General features: G+C 43.7%; 1 protein-coding gene across 1 annotated transcript; it reads left to right on the top strand.

Moving 5' to 3' along the window:
* Positions 1-690: 690 nt before the first annotated feature.
* THBS1 (thrombospondin 1) lies at positions 691-17,193 on the top strand. The gene is made up of 22 exons (XM_019725513.2): positions 691-867; positions 1,412-1,507; positions 1,784-2,343; positions 3,228-3,303; positions 3,583-3,782; positions 3,896-4,018; positions 5,077-5,170; positions 6,645-6,818; positions 7,131-7,307; positions 7,642-7,815; positions 8,054-8,181; positions 8,295-8,447; positions 8,882-9,100; positions 9,763-9,870; positions 10,420-10,579; positions 10,713-10,831; positions 12,358-12,592; positions 12,786-13,013; positions 13,183-13,454; positions 13,869-13,966; positions 14,070-14,209; positions 15,128-17,193. Exons 2-22 carry the CDS (start codon positions 1,441-1,443, stop codon positions 15,133-15,135), a joined length of 3,513 nt encoding a protein of 1,170 aa, XP_019581072.1. The 5' UTR covers positions 691-867; positions 1,412-1,440; the 3' UTR covers positions 15,136-17,193.
* The last annotated feature ends 4,551 nt before the right edge of the window (positions 17,194-21,744 follow it).

The raw sequence follows: 21,744 nt of genomic DNA, 5'->3' as shown, positions 1-21,744 counted from the left end.
GACGTTCGCGGGGACTTGGGCTACAGGAGAAAGTGTGCCCCGACCGGCAGCGGGAACGCGAGCTCTATGAACTGCCCTGCGGGCCGGCATGACACCACACTCACCTCCCCGAGTGGGTCAGGCGGAGGGCAGAAGCGAGACGGCACGAAGCCGGGCGCGTGGTCCTCCACCCCACCGGGATGGATGGATGAGGGTCAACAAGCACACAAGAAGGAACTTCTTTAAAGATTGGTTCCCTCTTGGTCACATTTATCCTATCGGGCTTTTTGGTTTTTTTACTAACGGGCTCGGTCTCCCAGTGTGCACCCCTCAGCCATCGCCCTGGCGTTCAAGGAGACGAGTTTGTCTGATAGCCCCCTAAGGGTCTTGGGTGGGTGGCTGAAGCCCCGTCGCTCCTCGGGATGCTTACCCTGAACTCATCGGCCGGCGTGGCGCAAGAGCCAAAGTGCTGAGCCCGCGTGCGCCAAGGCCGCGTGGGCGGGCACCAAGTTTTCTGAGAAGTTCCAGGGCCCTCGGGCCCCGACCCCTGCCTCCCCCTTCACTTTCTAGCTGGAAAGTTGTGCGCCTAGCGGCGGGGGGCGGAGAGAGGAACCCAGACTGGCCCCCCTCCCGCTTCCTGCCCGGCCGCCTCCCATTGGCCAGAGGGATGCCCAGGAATGTGAGCGCCCCTTTAAAGGCGCGCGGCTCCTCCGCCTCGCCAGCCACTGCAGCTGAGCCGACGGGCCGATTCGGAACTCCTGCGAGCTCTCCCTACTCGGCCTCCGACTCCGGCCGAAGCCCCCCCAGGCGCACCGCGCTCTCCAGGACTCGGCGCCGGACGCTGCGCCCTCGCCGCCACTTCGGGCCGCTGCGCCCGTGTGCACACAGGTAAGGGGTCTCCGGGCTGCCGCCTAGGAGCAACGCTGCCCTGGCCATCCACCTGGTGCTCCGAGGATCCAGCCCCTCAGGGGCTCCGGAGAGCAAACTCTCCCCCTTTGCCTTCCCCATCCTGTCCCTCCCAGCCGCTGGGGGATTCTTCTCGTGGAAGGGCTCCAGAGCCATCCTCTCCAGCCTTGGGGTTCACAAACCACTTGTCAGGATATCCCAAGCTCCCCTCTAGAGAAGAGTCTACATGCCCTCCCGGAGCCCCCAAACTACATCTCCTGGCCCTGCTGCTTACCCTCCACTTCCCTAGGACAAGCCCCCAGATGTCTGGTTTTTCCCCCTCCCCATTTTAGAATCACAGTCTCCTGCTCTCAAATCTCCTTTTCTTCCTGATGCCCTCTCCAAAGTCAATTCTGTTGTCCCTCATTCCAGCAAATGTGGGGCCAAAGAGAGATCCCCAGGGACCTGGCCCTATGCCCATCCCCCAGTTACTGCCCACCCTCCCTGCTTTGCTGTCTCTTACCCTGGGCTCTGCTTCCTCCTGCAGGCTCCCTGCTGGGCACAAACAGTTCCACCATGGGGCTGGCCTGGGGACTCTGTGTCCTGTTCCTGTTGCATGTGTGTGACTCTAGCCGCATTCCAGGTGAGTCTGTATAATACCTTTGAGGCGGGAAGGAAGAGGTGGTGGTGCGGGTTACCCCAGGTGTGCTTCCCTCCCAGCTCTCCTCTCCCAGCTGTTTCTCCCTGAGCCCCAACTGAACACCAGGAGGCAGGTTCCCTCTGACCATGGTGTTTATTCAGCTTTCAGCTGTTGCCAGGAGTTTTCACCCTGACCTCTGGCCCCCCCCCTCGCCCCCCCCCCCCCCCCCCGCCCCGGGCCCCAGTCTAGAAAGCTCACAGTGTGTATTGCTCCTGACAGAGTCTGGGGGAGACAACAGCGTGTTCGACATTTTTGAACTCACGGGGGCTGCCCGCAAGGGCTCTGGGCGTCGACTGGTGAAGGGCCCCGACCCTTCCAGCCCAGCTTTCCGCATCGAGGACGCCAACCTGATCCCCCCTGTCCCTGACGACAAGTTTCAAGACCTCGTGGATGCTGTGCGAGCAGAGAAAGGTTTCCTCCTCCTGGCCTCCCTAAGGCAAATGAAGAAGACTCGGGGCACACTGCTGGCAGTGGAGCGGAAAGACCACTCTGGCCAGGTCTTCAGCGTGGTCTCCAACGGCAAGGCGGGCACCCTGGACCTGAGTCTGACTGTGCAAGGGAAGCAGCATGTGGTGTCAGTGGAAGAAGCACTCCTGGCCACCGGCCAGTGGAAGAGCATCACCCTGTTTGTGCAGGAGGACAGGGCGCAGCTATACATCGACTGTGAGAAGATGGAGAATGCTGAGCTAGACGTCCCCATCCAAAGCATCTTCACCAGGGACCTGGGCAGCATTGCCAGACTCCGTATCGCAAAAGGGGGTGTCAATGACAATTTCCAGGTGAGGCCTCTTCTCCGATTCGTAGTCTGTGTGGGTCACCTGCTAGCCAGCTGACCTGTCAGGAGGGCTCTAGCAGGACGCACAGGAAATACTGCCTGTGGACTACAGCAGTGGTTGTCAAACTTTAGGGAGCACCAAAATCACCTAGAAGGCTCCTAAAACTCATACAGCTGCACCCCACCCACAGTTTCAGATTCAGTAGGTCTGGGGTGGGGCCTGATCATTTGCATTTCTAACAGGTTCCAGGTGAGGCTGATGCTGGTGGGGGCTGTTCTGGGGAACCACACTTTGAAAACCACTAAAGGAAACAAATGGTTTTTCTATAGCAGCCTGTTCCAGCTTTAGATACTCCTTATACTTTTCTCAAGAGAATAACTTATTTCAAATGCATTCAGCCAATTGTAATATTGCTTGAAATGGATACTTTGTTCTAGCAGAATAAATACCACTCTGCTATTTGATCCCTCATGGGGATGTAGCTGGTCTCAAATAAAAGGTTAAAATAGTGGTGATTTGCTGCTGCAGCTTCTTCCTCGCTTAAACTTCTAGATCTTTGCAACGGGGGCTTTGAAACTCCCACATTTAATTCTTTGACACTAGAGAGTGTCATTATATCCTCTGGCCTTCGTTTCCATTTCCTGTGTACCCAAGTAGGCTGATAACTGAATTCTTTGTAAAATACTGAAGACTTGGCAGAAGATACAATTAAGATTTTGAAGTTGTCTGGCAATTTATGTTGGTGTGTTACTTTGACATGGTGATCTTAAAAGGGAGCTCTTTCAAACTTTTAGAACATCTATTGTGTGCTCTTCCTAGCATAAACAGTCTTCCCCACCCACGTAGCTCTCCCAGCACTCCATGGGTAACGTGTCCTCTGCCCACAGGGGGTGCTGCAGAACGTGAGGTTTGTCTTTGGAACCACACCAGAAGACATCCTCAGGAACAAAGGCTGCTCCAGCTGTGAGTACCCTTCTGTTTTTCAGGGCCTATCAGGAAATTAGGGGAATTCCACCCAAAACAAGCTGGGACATTTAAGCAGTGTTGGTTGTATATAAATTACCCTGGGTAGCAGTTCAGAGGTATTTAAATGTGACCTTAAAGGCTATTCCACACACATGTCCCTTTTACCTGCTGCCTGCCTCACCCCAAATGAAATGTCTTTTACAACGAGGAACTTGGGCTGGCCGGTGAGAGCATCTCCCGTTACTTTTCTCATTGTGATTATTTGCTTTTTGGCAGCTACCAATGTCCTTCTTACCCTTGACAACAACGTGGTGAATGGCTCCAGCCCCGCCATCCGCACCAACTACATTGGCCATAAGACAAAGGATCTGCAGGCCATCTGCGGCATCTCCTGTGACGAGCTGTCCAGCATGGTCCTGGAGCTCAGGGGCCTGCGCACCATTGTGACGACACTTCAGGACAGCATCCGCAAAGTGGTCAGTGGCCTCTGCTCCCAGCCCTTGAGCACGAGCCCCTGACGGTGGATCACAGAGCGTCCCAAAGGACTACACATTAGGTTGCACACTAATGACCTTTCTCCCCCTTTTAGACGGAAGAGAACAAAGAGTTGGCCATTGAATTGAGAAGGCCTCCCCTCTGCTACCACAATGGAGTTCAGTACAGGAATAATGAGGAGTGGACTGTTGATAGCTGCACTGAATGTCGCTGTCAGGTAAGGGATCTTTACAAACTGGAATACGAATGGATGGCGTGGGTTTGAAGGCACAGTCTCTGGGGAAATACCCACTCGGCCACACAAGCTCTTTTTATGTTCTGTGGCCTGATACCAAAGTGGGGAGTGTTTTTTTTTTCTTTGTTTTTTTTAAGATACTATTTGTTTTTTGGTTGTTTTTCTTTTAAGATACAATTATGACATCTATAAAATCTTTAAACTCTCAAAGTCTTAATTAAAGCCCAGGCTAAGTATATAAAAGAACAAATCTACACAGATAAACATCAGAATAATTTACTTGCTTCAGTTTAAAGGCTAAGTGTTGAATGTCAGGTAAATAACACCTGGTTGGAACATTCCTACCCCCCAACCCTGATTTATATTCAGCTATGACAAGGAGATTCTTTTACTACAGTACTGATTGTTGTTCAAATGACTTAGCCTGACATTGTTAGGATATAACTATCTACGCAGCTCAGATGGCACAGTATGTCACTCTAGCTCTGCTCACTGCCAGTGGCAGGTGAGTGTGGGGGTTTACCTGGCTCATTAAGCAAAGTCTAGCATAAATACAAATCATGGATTGTTGAATTTTGGAGCCAACTTTATTAAATTCCCATTCTTCTCCAATATAATATAAAATCAGATCTTGACATGGGGAAAATATATGCTCATTGGTCTTCTTTTCCCCATAAAATAAAGTATTTTAATTTAAAAGTCCTGGCTGAGTTTTTATGAGTTTGGTTTCAGATACAGATTAATAGGTTTGACCCATGATGTTTGTTGGTTCCCTGTGGATAAATTCTTCATGATGTAACTTCTATCATTGACTAAGTAGCAGTAAAGAAAGAACTCTCCAAGGAATAGAGTGACAAGTAATTGGCACTAGAACTGTCTCTACAATACTGGTGGCTGCAAATCAGACAGACAGACCTTCTATTAAAATCATTTCAGTAGAATATTCAAAGCCCTGACCACAGTTCATCTTGTAACTGAAATGTTACAGTATGTAAACTTCTGCTTGCAGTATGCTTAGTAACCCATTTCTCCCTCTGCAGAACTCAGTTACCATCTGCAAAAAAGTGTCCTGCCCCATCATGCCCTGCTCCAATGCCACAGTTCCTGATGGAGAATGCTGCCCGCGGTGTTGGCGTAAGTTTCTACAACTGCATAACCATTCCTCCGTGACTAGATCAATTCTCTATAAACACGGGACAACTGAGCACAGCACTGGAACCCCACCCCCATCTCCATCCGAGGTTTTCATTCAGTTTTTTGCTGCAGCATCTGGTTAACTGATGACTTGTCTGCTGTGTGGAGCCCAAACTCCATGCCTAAATCTTCCTGACCCCCTCTGGTAGGCAGTGATCATTCTCGGTGTAGCTCACTGAGCCTGATTGTACACTTTGAAGAAAAGAGGGATGAAGGTGTCGCAGCAACAGCCTCAGGTTGACTGCTTCTAGAATTTGACCTTAGGGCCTAGAGCCAAGAAAACTCCGCTCACCAGAGAAATGGATGGGCTATAGTGTGAGCATTGGACGTAACTGGGCCTGAAAGCTCCACCCATTGTATCTGCAGGTACAGGAAGCCAAGGGGAACAGCAGCATTTTGAGTTTTGAGGCACTACACGAAAGAAAACACTGTGTTGTTTTCTAGCACCCGCTCCCTGGTTTCTGTTGCCAGTATAAATTAATCACTGTGCTGAGACAATATTGAATGTAGTAGGTACAAGTCATAAAAATGATTTATCACACACTGAGATAAGCAATAAAAGAGGCAAGTAATACTCACCCTGCACCAACCCCTATACCTACACACCCTGGTCACAGCGCAGAAGAACCAGTCCCATCCAGGGATCATGTTAGTGATACTGGCACTGGAATAATCAAATCATTTGTATATCGGTTTCCATTCGGCGTTCACTTCAGGTGTGGGGTAAAGGGAACAAAGCTAGCTGGAGATGAGCGGAGTTTTGAACTTGAACCAGGGAGAGCTAGGAAGTCGTCCAACTGATGGCAAGAGAAAACAAGTTCCTCTATCTTGCGTCTCATGCAGCCTGATGTGATTGTAGTCATGGTGCCGTGCTGATGGTAAACAAATACATTCTCTTGGGAAACTATGGGCAGAGAAGGCCCCAGATGCTAGAGTGAGAGGAGCAACACACTGGTTAACCTCATGACCGAGTTGGAGCCTAGAGCTAATAGCAGCTGAGCTGCCTTTAAGCTCATCTGTCAAACACATGGTCTGTGGCTCCCCTGAAAGTCAGAAGTGACTCCTAGAAGCTGCCTAAAACTCTGGTATTCTTGGAAGCCTGAGACTGGAAATGCCTACCAAGAAATCTCGAGTCAGGAAAAAGAAACTCATTTGAAATGCTGAGAGAGGAGGGAGGAGGCAACGATGAATAGGAAAACACACTGGGAGAAGGCTTAGCTGTGCTGACCCAGGCAAAGCATTCGCTTAGCCCGATGGCAGTAAACATAACGACCTGAGATAAACCCCTTGGCTGTCGGCCTAAGAAATATATTGCTTTTCACTCTCTGGCAAGGGAAGAAAGTCCTGGACAGAGCAGTCAGAAGACCAGCTAGTCTTAATGATTACACGCTAAATGACCCCGTTTCCTCTGCAGCCAGTGACTCCGCGGACGATGGCTGGTCCCCATGGTCCGAGTGGACCTCCTGCTCTGCGACATGTGGCAATGGGATCCAGCAACGCGGCCGCTCCTGCGACAGCCTCAACAACCGATGTGAGGGCTCCTCCGTCCAGACGAGGACCTGCCACATTCAGGAGTGTGATAAGAGATGTAAGCATCTTGGCCACGTGGGAATGCAGAGAACGACCTTCCTTGTTTGTCATCACCAAGGGCAACTCCAGAGCACAGAGGTTAAGCGTACAGGTCCTAGGCTCTATGGATCTGAACCCTAATTCTGTCATCTATCTGTACACCCTTGAGCACAATTTACCCTCTCTCAGGCTCTTTCCTCGTCTGCCAGTTGGGGATAATAGTTCATGATAGGGTTATTTTGAGGACTTCATTTACATAACGCATTGAAAGCAGTTAGCACAGAACTGGGCTCATGGTGAACACCCTATAACCATCGGCTTTGTGCTGTAGTTAAACAGGATGGCGGCTGGAGCCACTGGTCCCCGTGGTCATCTTGTTCTGTGACTTGTGGTGACGGTGTGATTACAAGGATCCGGCTCTGCAACTCCCCCAGCCCCCAGATGAATGGGAAACCATGTGAGGGTGAAGCTCGGGAGACCAAAGCCTGCAAGAAAGACGCCTGTCCTGGTAAGTGTGAGCAGTGACCCAGCTGGGGGCCGAGCCCCGAGTGGCAGCTCTGCCCAGCTGGTTGCCTGGCATCAGACCCTTCTGTTCGCTGTGTCATGGAGGGGAAAAGGTTACTTGCTAGAGAAACAAATAGAAGCAAAAGTCCTGCATGCTCAGCAGCTTCTATTAATGAAAAACAGAAAGAAAACCATTTCAAACTCATCCTCTTCCCAGACATTCTTCCCATGTGTCAGGGTAGCAGAGGTTTCTTGAACAAACTTAGGGGAGTCTTCTGTGACAGGAAAGGTGTTTGAAAATTAACCTTAACTTTTGCATGTGGTTCACTTTCTTACAGTTAATGGAGGCTGGGGTCCCTGGTCACCCTGGGACATCTGTTCCGTCACCTGTGGAGGAGGGGTACAGAAACGGAGCCGGCTCTGCAACAACCCTACCCCCCAGTTTGGAGGCAAGGACTGCGTTGGTGAAGTGATGGAAAACCAGATGTGCAACAAACAGGACTGTCCAATTGGTGAGCCACGTAGCCCAGGACAAAACCACAGTTGGCCACAGTCAGCATTCAAGGGAGTTCTAGCTTTGAATGGTCCTGAGTGCTTTGATTACTGTAAAATGCCAGATGGACAACAAAATCTCACCAAGTTATCAGTTACATAGACCCTATACTATTTTACACTGTATTTTTTCTTTTTTAATGATCAGCATAGCAGTTAGCAGCTTAGACCAACCATTTGCTTCCTCTCCTGTCTCAGATGGATGCCTGTCCAATCCCTGCTTTGCTGAGACCAAGTGTACTAGCTACCCTGATGGCAGCTGGAAATGTGGCGCTTGTCCCCCTGGCTACAGCGGAAATGGTATCCAGTGCCAAGATGTTGATGAGGTGAGGAACTGACGGCTCAGAGCTATGAGACCTAGGAAAGCAGCTAAGCCATCCTAGTCATTTCCTATGGCAGTGTTTTCTAAACATGAAGCAACCTGTTGTTTCTCCTATAGTGCAAACTGGTTCCTGATGCCTGCTTCAGCCACAACGGAGAGCACAGGTGTGAGAACACAGACCCCGGCTACAACTGCCTGCCCTGCCCACCGCGCTTCACTGGCACGCAGCCCTTCGGCCGGGGTGTGGAGCATGCGACTGCCAACAAACAGGTACAGCAGACCAGGCTGGCAGACGAGAGAAGGGGTGTCCTTGACTGAAACAACTAGTAATGGAAGCTCATTTCATTTCCTTCACAAAAACCAAGGAAGGGGGGTGAATGCACAATCCAGCTTTTAGAATCATAACCAGAAAATCCATTGTAAACCTATCACACTTGAAAATGCTGCTCTGGAATAAGTTGTGAGCCAGTGGACTTGTACATACCCAGGTGCTGAGCAATTTCAAGACAAACACACATAAAACAATGTTAACCTGTCACCTGCACATCTGCAGGGGCGAGTAGGGAAGGACAGAGGTAACGCACACTCTTCCCCATGGAGTGTCTGTCTGTTCGGAGATGACAGAGATCTGGGTTCTCCTTGCCTCTGCAGTATCTGGAGACTCTTGAAGGCTCTGCATTAACATCAGGATGTTGTACCCTCAGGTGTGTAAACCCCGCAACCCGTGCACAGACGGGACGCACGACTGCAACAAGAACGCCAAGTGCAACTACCTGGGCCATTACAGCGACCCCATGTACCGCTGCGAGTGCAAGCCCGGCTACGCGGGCAATGGCATCATCTGCGGGGAGGACACAGACCTGGACGGCTGGCCCAACGAGGCCCTGGTGTGCGTGGCCAACGCCACATACCACTGCAAAAAGGTAACTCCCCTCTTGTACCTCCAGCGAGAAGGCACATCACATCGACCTTATCATAAGAACAGGCTAAGGGCTTTAAATGTTTAACATTGGAACATGAAACGGAAAGATTAAGTCCCCCAAAGACAGAGCAGCATTAATTCTTCATAGTAAATCACTTGGTGCCAAGAACAGGAGTCAGGCAGGCCCTTTTGGCAGTTGTGTTCCATAGTCCATTATTTTGTCCAAAAAATTCACTACTCTTCCAAATACCAGCAGAATATGATTTGTGTTCCCAGCATGTATAAAACCTAGAGCATTTATACACATTATATGCCATGTTTCCCCGAAAGTAAGACCAGGTCTTATATTAATTTTTGCTCCAAAAGACGCATTAGGGCTTATGTTCAGGGGATGTCATCCTAAAACATCATGCTAGGGCTTATTTTCCAGTTAGGTCTTATTTTGGGGGAAAACAATGTAAATATATATGTATATATATTTATACCTTGTGTGTTTATATTAATATTATATGTGTGTGTGTATGTACATATCCCCCAAGAAAACATTTAATTTTTTTGTCTTACCATAAAAAACATGTCACAGAACAGCATTCAGTCCTTTCGTGCATGAGCTGAGCAAAGGGCATGCAACCTGCAGCTGTAATGTGCGTTTTCTCTTTCCAGGATAATTGCCCCAACCTTCCCAACTCAGGGCAGGAAGACTATGACAAGGATGGAATCGGCGATGCCTGTGATGACGACGATGACAATGACAAAATCCCAGATGACAGGGTAAAAACAAATGTTTTCCTTTCATCTTCTCTATTCAGTGACAGCCTGAAATGAATGAACTTAGAATTATAGGGGAGAATGGATCAAACGGATACATAGGATGATGAGAGGAATTGGTCTTTTGTTTCAGTAGTTTGAGGATGTAGACGTTGCCCAGAGAATTTTTAAATGGAGGTTTTGTTTTTCGTCACAACCTTCCCTCCCTCCATTTGAGGAAGAAATTACAATATATAAACAAATGACACTTTGCTCCCCAGATTCATTTCAAATGTCTTATCGACATTACAGTAAAATTTACTTTGGGAACTGAGAGGATGAGCTTATATTTATATCTCACTGCCTCGTCACCAATAAGAGTCCATTTTTCCTCCATTCTATCTTGGCTTTTAACTTTTGCAGTGATTTTACACTGATGACTCACCTATGATAACCACTACCTAGAAAATAACTGTCGCAGATTTTTGCAGTATATATATATATTATGCATATGGTTTGAGTCTTGAGCTGTTTCCACAGTGTTGTAAAATGCTCCATGTCTTGTCTTTGCAGGACAACTGTCCGTTCCACTACAACCCAGCCCAGTATGACTACGACAGAGATGACGTGGGAGACCGCTGTGACAACTGTCCCTACAACCACAACCCCGATCAGGCTGACACAGACAACAACGGGGAGGGCGACGCCTGCGCTGCAGACATTGATGGGGATGGTAAGGCCCGCCCTGACTGCAGTGAAGCCCAAGGCACTGGGGACCATGCTCAGCCCTGGCTGTCAGTGTGCGGTTTAGTGGGAACAGCTGAGGCTGGAGACTCTGGCTCTTATTTGTCCCCTGTTCTCTGCAGATATCCTCAATGAACGAGACAACTGCCAGTACGTCTATAATGTGGACCAGAGGGACACAGACATGGATGGGGTTGGAGATCAGTGTGACAACTGCCCCCTGGAACACAATCCTGATCAGGTAGCTGGACTCCTTCTAAAATCTTGCATATCCCTTTCTAGGCCTCTAAAACTAGACTTCAAACACTTTCATTACCATGGCTCTCACTAGTCTCGTAGCCAGTTATATTTTCAGGGAAACCATTTGTCCGAAGTGATCCCCTGGCAGAGTCCCATAGATCTTTAATGTCACAGTCCTGTAACTTCAGTCTCCTAAAAGAAGGTTTTCGTGACTTGTTCAGCATGATGTATCATTAAGATAAATTATACAAAACAGGAATCTGTAACTAACAACTCAGTAATATTAATTTTACTTAAGACTAGGAGGTGAAAGAAAATATCCTTAAGCAAAATAACATAGCTAATGATATAAACTGACTGTAAGTAAAATTGTCAAACTAAAATTACTTCCCTAACCTGGAGAAATCCCTGTTTCTTTGTCTTTCTTCAAAAAGTGTTTGGCATTGCAAACAGGTATTCTCCACCAATGCTAGGGAGAGCCACAGACAGACATTAGCCAGAACAGGTTCCGTGTCTGAAATAATTTATTTTCTTGTATAATTGCCCATTATAAGTTAAGGTATTTTTTTTTTCCTAAAATGCATTATTCTGGAAACCAGCTTTTAAAAAAATAGGAATATTTTTATAACTATCAAGATATCGAACTTTTTCCCCTAGTATTTGCTCTTGTGAGGTCCTGTAAAATAAAAAGCAACAGGAGGAAAAGCTTTGGGGCCATAACTGGAAAGTGTGAATGATCTAAGATAGCTTTGCTGATCAAATGTTATTGAGGGTCACCTAGTTTGAGTTTGGGTCTTACCATAAATTAAACTTCTTCAATATTATTTAATCTCCCAGGATGAGATTTTGGTTCTTCAGACTGTGATAAAATGTATAATGAAATTCAGACATCATGTAAAAACCTTACTAGCAAAGAGTATAAATACCAGTCTGTGTATAAATAATCCTTAAGCATCCTGTGCACACTGGACACTGGATAATGTAAAAGGATTCTGAGAAATATAGTTTTGAAAAAACTTAGAATTTTGACTTTACCTGAGCCAACAGATGACAATCCGTATGGACTAGATGTATAAAACCAAATGCATAAAAATAAAAATAAAAGAAACTAATTGATCTCTACTATACCCATTACCTAGTATGCACAAAAAACAGTGCCACATTTCCATGATTTAATGGCCTAGAGTAGAAGTTGACATGTGGTCACGTTTACAATTGAAACGCTTCCATGGAAAATAATAAAATGTACCCAAAGAATTGCATTGAACATTAAGATATGAGCAATTAACATTTCATTTCATCCTTAATGACTAAATCATGCTTTCTATTTAATTTTATTTTAAAATAAACAAAACTTAAATATCCCTTTTCAAATTTTCATATGAAAACAACCACCAACGAAAACAACTTAAAATGTGCTAATGTGACTGTCTTTTGCAGTAGCAAATAGACATGAAACCCCCATCAGCCATATTAAACATTGGAGAACCTTCCGTAAGTTACCCTCTGTTCCTGTCTCTCTTTCAGCTTGACTCTGATTCTGACCGCATTGGAGATACCTGTGACAACAATCAGGATATTGACGAAGACGGCCACCAGAACAACCTGGACAACTGTCCCTACGTGCCCAATGCCAATCAGGCTGACCATGACAAAGATGGCAAGGGAGATGCCTGTGACCATGATGATGACAATGACGGCATCCCTGATGACAGGGATAACTGCAGACTCGTGCCCAATCCCGACCAGAAGGACTCGGATGGTAAGTCAGTAGAGCCACTTTTTCAGGGAGTAACTGAGACCGGGGCTCTCTGGACTGAGGAAATAAAAACAAAGCTGAGTGCACTTGAGAGGATGACGAGACTAAATGCCAACTTTGATAAGACAGTGAATTTCTGACACCAATAATGGTAGGACTTCAGAATTTCACTGAACTCTTGCTGTTTGGACCTTAGGTGATGGTCGAGGTGATGCTTGCAAAGATGATTTTGACCATGACAACGTGCCAGACATCGATGATATCTGTCCTGAAAACGTTGATATCAGTGAAACTGATTTCCGCCGATTCCAGATGATTCCTCTAGATCCCAAAGGGACCTCCCAAAATGACCCTAATTGGGTGGTACGCCATCAGGGTAAAGAACTTGTCCAGACTGTCAACTGTGATCCTGGACTTGCTATTGGTGAGTAGTGAGTTCTTCAAACCCAAGGACTAATGCATCCTTGGGAAAGAAGCAGAGATAAAACCTGGTGGTTGCGTGTGTCCCTGCGGGTACTAAGGGTGTCTGGGGAAGTAACGGAGAGCCTTCTGAAGGCTGCCATTTTTAACCTGTGTCTGGCCTCCTCTTCCAGGTTATGATGAGTTTAATGCTGTGGACTTCAGCGGCACCTTCTTCATCAATACCGAAAGGGATGATGACTACGCCGGATTCGTGTTCGGCTACCAGTCCAGCAGCCGCTTCTATGTTGTGATGTGGAAGCAGATCACTCAGTCCTACTGGGACGTCAACCCCACAAGGGCTCAGGGATACTCAGGCCTTTCTGTGAAAGTTGTAAACTCCACCACGGGGCCTGGCGAGCACCTGCGGAATGCGCTGTGGCACACGGGAAATACCCCTGGCCAGGTAAGAACAACACCTGCAGAAGGGAGAGAGTAGACGGGTGCTTGACTAGCACTAGAGATGCTGCGTTTTGACCAAGACTCAAAGAGGGAGTCTTAGCATCACCAACTGCAGCATTAAGCTCTGCTTTGTGAAAAAAGAATAGTGTCTGAAAGGAGAGCTCACCATCACTCGCGTCACCCTTCAAATCCAAAGGCAGTTTCAGCCTTTCAAACAAAAAAAGCTCCTTCCATTCTCTCTTTCTACTTTACATGTGCATTCAAGGGCACACCGTAAATGAAAGAGGCCTTGGAAAAAATCTATATTGCAGCCCAAATTAGGTCCACTTGGTACCTGTCAAGCACTATTTCTTATGGAATGAAATAGAAATCTTCTCATCATAGAGCTGTGTTTGAACCTTTTTTCCTTTTCCTTCAGGTGCGCACCCTGTGGCATGACCCTCGTCACATAGGCTGGAAAGATTTCACCGCCTACAGATGGCGTCTCAGCCACAGGCCAAAGACGGGTTTTATTAGGTAGGACTGCACTGATTAAATTTCACTTACAGTCACACTGATGGGCAAGAAGGAAGAGACCAAAACCTAGGGGTGTCACTAATGAGATTTTTTTTCCCTGCAGAGTGGTGATGTATGAAGGGAAGAAAATCATGGCCGACTCAGGACCCATCTATGACAAAACCTATGCTGGTGGTAGACTAGGGTTGTTTGTCTTCTCTCAAGAAATGGTGTTCTTCTCCGACCTGAAATATGAATGCAGAGGTAAGAGCAATGTTACAGTGAATGTACATTTGCCATCTCTCATTCAGACTATTATTGAGAAGGCCAATTATGGGAGAGTCTGATGTAAAGACTGTTTTACAGACAAAGTTATTATCTGTATTTTGCTGTTGAAGACACAGTGATAAAAATGAAATAAGGCCTCTGAACTGTGGCTTATGAAATCCCACGTCCCCCTTATCAATATTAATTTGCTTAGCGATCTCTGGGCTCTTCATATACAGTGCAAAGGTAAACTGCAGACAAGCGCCTGTATAGTTTAGACCACATTCATAATACTTTAAAACTTTCCATGCTTCTGTGTCTTATACACTCCTTATCGTTGTATTTATGCCATTACAGCACAGGCTGTCTTTCACAACCTTTCCCTGTTACACAAGAAAGGAAAAGAGTATTGCCTTCACATTGGCTTATTAAATTAATTTCCACTACTAACCTTAGCAGCTTTTTTCTCCATGCTTTTTACTCAGTGGTTACTTAGGCTCTCACAGAGTCCAGCCCTGGGCCTACCAAAAAATAAGTACTTAATAAATATTTTCCAGGATAAGACTTGATATCAAGATCAACTGAAATTTAAAAAAAAAGATAGTTGATTTTACTCAAAATAGTTAAATTACGATGTAACCTTTAAGTCTGAATTTTTAAAATAAAACTTCCCTAAACTTTAAACATTGAGGGCCTTAGAAAGCGTCGCTAAGTTCTGCAAGGTCATGAAGTATCGGTGTCCTGGCAACAATGTTCAAACACATGTACATTTCATTTTATAAGCTGACAATCTTAAATTATGTTTTTGTCATTCTGAAAGTAGAACTATACCTAGGTTAATTTATTAACTGATATTAACATGACAATGCCTTTAATTAGTTTATTTACATACTTATGTGTTGGTTTGTTTAACAGATTCCTAATCATCCAACGGTTGATCAAAAGACTGATCAAAACCAATGCTGGTATTGCACCTTCTGGAACTATGGGCTTAAGAAAACCCCAGGATCACTCCTCCCTGCCTGCCTTTTTTCTCTGCTTGCATCAGTGTGGACTCCTAAAACATGTGACTTGCCTCAAGAAAATGCAATTTTCCAAATCAGACTCAGCCTTCAGCCTCTGAATGAGAAGAGAATCTTCCAAGAACATAAATAATTACTTCGGTTTGCTTTTGACAAAGCAAAAGCATCCATGTGCTTCAGTTGGAAGGTGCCAGCCCCACTCAGCTTTTGTCAGAGCAGGGTGCTACTGTGAGGCCATCTCTGAGCAGTGGACTCAGAAGCGTTTTCAGGCATGTGAGAGAAGGGAGGACTCACTAGAATTGGCAAACAAAACCACCCCTGACCTACTCCCTCAGGAAGAGGGGGAGCAGGGACCAAAGCCTTAAGGGGAGGGCGCATACCCAAGAGACGATTGTATGAGAAAATATGGAGGAACTGTTACATGTTTGGTACTAAACCATTTTCAGGGGATTGAAAGACTATTGCTGGACTTCATGATGCTGACTGGTGTTAGCTGATTAACCCACGTAGAAAGGCACTTAAATAGAAGGAGGGGAAAGAGGGAAGGACTGGCTTCTGCACTTCCTCCTGGATCCCCACCCCTTACACATCACCTATAATGACCAGAATAGCGAGTCAGAATTAAACCAGAGTGGGGGCAGTGCTGGCTGCCACTGCCTGGTTACATTGAAATTGTGCAGATGTAGCAGGAAAATAAGAAAACCTACCATCTCAGTGAACACCAGGCTGCCACCCAAGGGAGGGGCAGCCATGCTTGTATTTTTATGGTTAGAAAGGCACAAATTTATCAACTAAAACATTCCTTTTCTCTTTTTTTTCCTGAATATCATGGAGTTTTCCAATTCTCTTTTGGACTAGTTTTGTTTCGTTTTGTTCTGTTTTACAAATACTTTGTAAAATATTTATTTTTTACTTTGGAGGATCTGTCTGAAAGACTTCATGGAATAGGAAGAAGCATAAGGACTATCCATATCATCTTTGTTACGAGTCTTCATGACTGTAAGATTGTAAATACAGATTATTTATTAACTCTGTTCTACCTGGAACCTAGGTTTCATATGGAAAGTGTTTGAGAGCAGGTAGTTGAGATTTATCAGCAAATCTCTTGCAAGAACGGCACAAGGAAAATCAGCATAGCGAGCTGCTCTTCACTTTGTGCTTAGAGTAAATGATTTGGAATTTTTTTTCTTGGTCTTTTCAAATGGAAGTAGCTGGTTGTCTATTTGCAAGTGTTTTTAGATTGCAGAGAAAGCCATGCAGCCTTTGATACTGTTTTACCCCATCCCTTGTGCCTATTTCCAGGGAGAAGAAAAAGCATCTACACTTACTTTTTCATTTTTTCCAAAAGAAAAAAATAACAAAGGTGAAACTTATATACAAATATTACCTCATTTGTTGTGTGACTGAGTAAAGAATTTTTGGCTCAAGCAGAAAGAGTTTAAGTGTCTAACAAACTTAAAGCTACTGTAGTACCTAAAAAAGTCAATGTTGTACATAGTATAAAAATTCTTTGCATAAAAGTATTCCCAATAAGGAAATAGCATTTAAATGTTAAATACATTTTCTGAAAGTTATGTTTTTTTCTATCATCTTGTATACCATTGCTTTATTTTTATAAATTATTTTCTCATTGCCATTGGAATAGATATCTCAGATTGTGTAGATACGCTATTTAAATAATTTATCAGGAAATACTGCCTGTAGAGTTAGTATTTCTATTTTTATAAAATGTTTGCACACTGAATTGAAGAATTGTTGGATTATGTTTTGTTTTTGATTTGTTTTTTGCTTGTTACCCACCCACCCCCAGTTTTTACTATTTGCCAATACCTTTTCCTAGGAATGTGCTTTTTTGTACACATTTTTATCCATTTTACATTCTAAAGCAGTGTAAGTTGTATATTACTGTTTCTTATGTACAAGGAACAACAATAAATCATATGGAAATTTATATTTATACTTACTGTATCCACGTTTATTTGTTCTCTACTGCTTTGTTATGAGGTACAGGTAAATTCCATTCTTAAACCAACATGGCATACACAAAAAGAAACTCCAATAAATAATGGTTAACATTCAGTTTCTATACAATTTAGGGAGACTGAGTTGCTTAGCTTAGAATACACATTAGCTGGATTTGTGGAATAAAGAAAAAAGAAACAAATTAGCCTGCCATATTAAAAACATAGGAAGGAGAAATAACCCTTAAAATATGAGCCCCAACAGAATACAATTTCATATTTTACTAATATCATTAAATGTTATTTATTGAATCCTTTTCCAAATCCAGTTCTACTTCTAAAAAGAACAATGAAAACAAAGGGAAAAAACAGGAGTGAAGCACATACAATTCTCACGCCCACATTTTCTGACCCATGAATGAGGGCACTGGGTGCAACACAATTGCATGTTATCAATCTCTCTCTCTCTCTCTCTCTCCCTCTCCCTCTCTATCTATCTATCAATCTATCTATGTATCTAAATATACTCCAAAAAAAGTATACACATTTTAAGAAATTGTAATACTAAATACACATTTAAAATTGTAAGACTCACTATATACCAATAACAAAAGATGAATACAAGTCAGGTTTGACTTCTGCAATTACAAGAGGTGCTCAAAGTGGTTACCATCAGCATCCAGACACTTCTGATTATGGTGAACTACTACTTGAGCAATGTTGACCAAAGTGTCCACTTGTATACATTTTTTTGGCACCCACAGTATATATATAAAATGTCAAATTATTTTATGAAGAGAAAGCCAAAGCATTACCATAAGCAAACCCTGAGTTTCAGGTAGGCTAACCATGACTGTAAACTACTGACCAACTAAGTTCCAGTTTAATAAGAATAGAATAAAATTTTTATGAGTAGTTTAAAGGTCTGGCTTTGAGGTCCATTAAACACTAGAAAGGACTAATTGAGTGAAATAGAAGCTTCTTGATTTTTCTAATTCTAAAAACACTTATCTATCTAGCCTAGCATGATTATATGTAAGTATAAATTGTTGAATCATTTTATGGCACCTAGATGAAGAATCAAGAACTAGAAGGTGTTGGTAATGGTTATTGAGTTTGAAAAACTGATTTGGTAAAATTATTCTTTAAAACATAATATCATTCATTCTCAGAGTAACTCAACATGTAAAGACTTGAGAGAGAATTCTAATTCACTTTTAAGTAGCAGACCAAGAGTAAATGAAAATATCAAGCTGGAACAGGAGCTTGTTTCCCAGGCATGTTCCATGTTCATGCCAAGAGTGACTTTCAAATCAGCAGATTGTATTGAAACAAAGGACTTGGTAAAAATTAAAATGATGACATCAAGATGGTAGCTTTTTCTCCTACAAATGTTTATTGTCACTTCTAGTCAAGGTGGCAGAGTAGATAAATGCTGTGCTCACTTCCTCCCACAACCACATCAAAATTACAACTAAAGTATAGAAAAACCAACCTTGAGAACCACCTGAATTCTAGCTGAACAGAACTTCTATAACTAAGGATATAAAGAAGCAGCCACATGGAAACTGGTAGGAGGGATGGAGATGCAAAATAAGCTGGCCCCACACCCACATGTGGTGATTAAGAATCAGGAGGGACATCTCAACTGCAAAGGTCCCCCCTGAGGAGTGATGGATCCTAGCCCCACACCAAGCTTCCTGGTCCAAGTCCCCACTACCGGGAAGATGAGTACCCATAACACCTGGCTGTGAAAGTCAGCAGGGATTGCATCTGAGTGAGATGGAGGGCTGCTGGAGTCCCAGGCATTCCTCTTGAGGGGCCCATGCATGGATTCACTTGCTCACAAACTCACTCACTCTGGGATCCAGTACAGGTGAAGCAGCTCAAAAAGTGCCAGAGACATACATGGAGGAACTGAACTGACTAGCTTCAGGGTGAGGGCTGAAGCAGCAGAGGTCAGGGTAGCTCTCTCTGGGGATGGAAGTGCTGGAAGGCACCATTGCTCCTTTGATGAGCCCTCCTGCCACCCAACTGGCAGACACAGCAGGTTCCAGATCTCAGCTTTCCATTAATGGGGTTAACAACATTCACCCTACCCTGGTGATTCCCTGAGGCCCCACCCCACCCAATTTGCACGCTCTGCCCAAATCACTTCTAGTAGCTTTTCCTCACATGCAGCCTGCCTCAGCTCATGCTGCAGACTTTCCTAAAATCTCTCAAAGGTCCACAAACCCCAAACAAGCAGCAGCTGCTGTCAGCATGCCCAGTACTTTTCATTAAGTGGGAGTCACTTGCATTGTAACTCCCATCAGGAGGCCCAAAGGCTGGCATAAGCTGTGGCCAGTATTGGCTTGGAATGTAGCTTCAATAAGTGGCCACAAACCCAGCAAAGTGGCAGGTGGCCTCAGCACACATTGTACTGCCCACAAAAGGGTCCCAAGCCTGGCATTAGTGGCAGCCAACCTCTGTTTGCAGGATAGTATCTCCCAAGGACCGCCAAACTCAGCACAAGCAGCAACCAAACACAGATTACTTTGTAGCTCCCACAAGGCTCTCATGGAGTCCAGCACTGGGCCTACCAAAAAATAAGTACTTAATAAATGTTTTCTGGTATAAGACTTGATATCAAACTGTTTCAAAACACTGAAGAGGAAGGAAGGTTCCCATAGTCATTTTACAAGGCCAACATTAACCTGATGCCAAAACCAAACAGAGACTCCAAGAAAAGAAAATTATAGGCCAATATCCCTGATGAACATCAACGCAAAAACCCTCAATAAAATATTAACAAACTGAATTCAGTAGTACATTAAGAAGATCATACACCATGATGAAGTGGGATTTATTCCTGGGATACATGATTGGTTCAATATCCACAAATCAGATAACATAATACACCACATAAACAAAATGAAAAACAAAAATTACATGGTCATATCAATAGATGCAGAAAAAGTGTTTAACAAAATCTAACATGAATGTATGATAAAAACTCTTAGCAAAATTGGAATAGAGGGAACATATCTCAACATAATAAAGACCACATATGACAAACCCACAACTAACATTGTACTCAATGATGAAAAGCTGAGAGCTTTTTCTTTAAGATCAGGAACAAGACAAGGATGTCCACTTTCACCACTTTTATTCAACACAGTATTGGAAGTCCCAGCCATAGCAATCAAACAAGAGAAATAACAAGCATCCAAATTGGAAAAGAATAAGTAAAACTGTCATTATCTGCAGAAGACACGATATTATATATAGAAAACCCTTAAAAATCCAACAAAAACTATCAGAACTAATAAATGAATCAAGTAAAGTAGCAGGATACAAAATTAATATTCAGAAATCGGTTGCATTTTTATACACCAATAATGAACTATCAAAGGGAGAAATTAAGAAAACAATCCCATTTACAATTGGATCCAAAAGAATAAAATATCTAGGAATAAATTTAAACAAGGAGGTAAAAGATCTGTACTTGGAAAACTATAAGACACTAAAGAAAGAAATTGAAGAAGATGCCAATAAATGGAAGGATATACTGTATTCAGGGATAGGGAGAATTAACATAGTTAAAATGTCCATACTACTCAAAGTAATGCAATCCTTATCAAAATATCAATGGTGTTTTTCACAGAACTAGAACAAATAATCCTAAAATTATATGGAACCACAAATAATCCCAAATAGTCAAAACAATCTTGAGAAAAACAAAGTTAGAGGTATCCACTACCTGGTATCAAACTATGTTATAAGGCTACAGTAATCAAAACAGCATGGTACTGGCATAAAAGCAGACACATAGATAAATGGAACAGAACAGAGAGCCCAGAAATTAAACCCACTTCTATAGATGGTCATTTAATCTATGACAAAGGAGGCAAGAATTTACAATGGCGTAAAGATAGTCTCTTCTATAAATAGTGTTGGGAAAACTGGACAGATACGTACAAAAGAATGAAACTGGATCAATTTCTTACACCATTTTATTGCTAGAATTATACTAGTTCCTTGCAATATCTTCTTTCCTTTCTTAGAGAAAACACTGTAGTTGTTCTCCAAATTCTACTTTCAACTATCTCATTTTATCAATTTATTAATGTTTCTCCTAAATACACCATTTTGTCCTTTTTCTTTGTGTTGCTATTTTTTGCTTTCTTTCTAATTATATATTTTTAAGAGGGCTGTTTTTTATTAAATTTAATTCTGTAATATGGGACAAAATTAAAATGATGACACCAAGGTGACAGCTTTTTCCCCCTGCAAGTGTTTATTGTCGTGTGTTTCAGAGAGAGTTGGATTGAAGGACAATAAACTTAAGGTCCTATGGGAATTTACAGAAAAGGGGGTGCCAATAGTTTTCTTAAGAAGTCTTAAGTCCAAAAACCCTCAAATTTTAAGATCCTCAATTCATTTCTGAAATAAATTAGCTCTTGTTGTTTCTTACTTTTTCATGTCTATCTTGTTCTATCATTAGATCTACAGGGAACCTTAAAATAAAAAGACTGGCTTAAAATAAGAACTTTCTTTCCCTATCAGT

This window comes from Rhinolophus sinicus, linkage group LG03 (assembly GCF_036562045.2).
Source record: "Rhinolophus sinicus isolate RSC01 linkage group LG03, ASM3656204v1, whole genome shotgun sequence".
In the NCBI taxonomy this organism is placed as follows: Eukaryota; Metazoa; Chordata; class Mammalia; order Chiroptera; family Rhinolophidae; genus Rhinolophus; species Rhinolophus sinicus.
The sequence above is the reverse complement of the archived record's forward strand: the minus strand, read 5'-3'. Positions and strand labels throughout refer to the sequence as shown.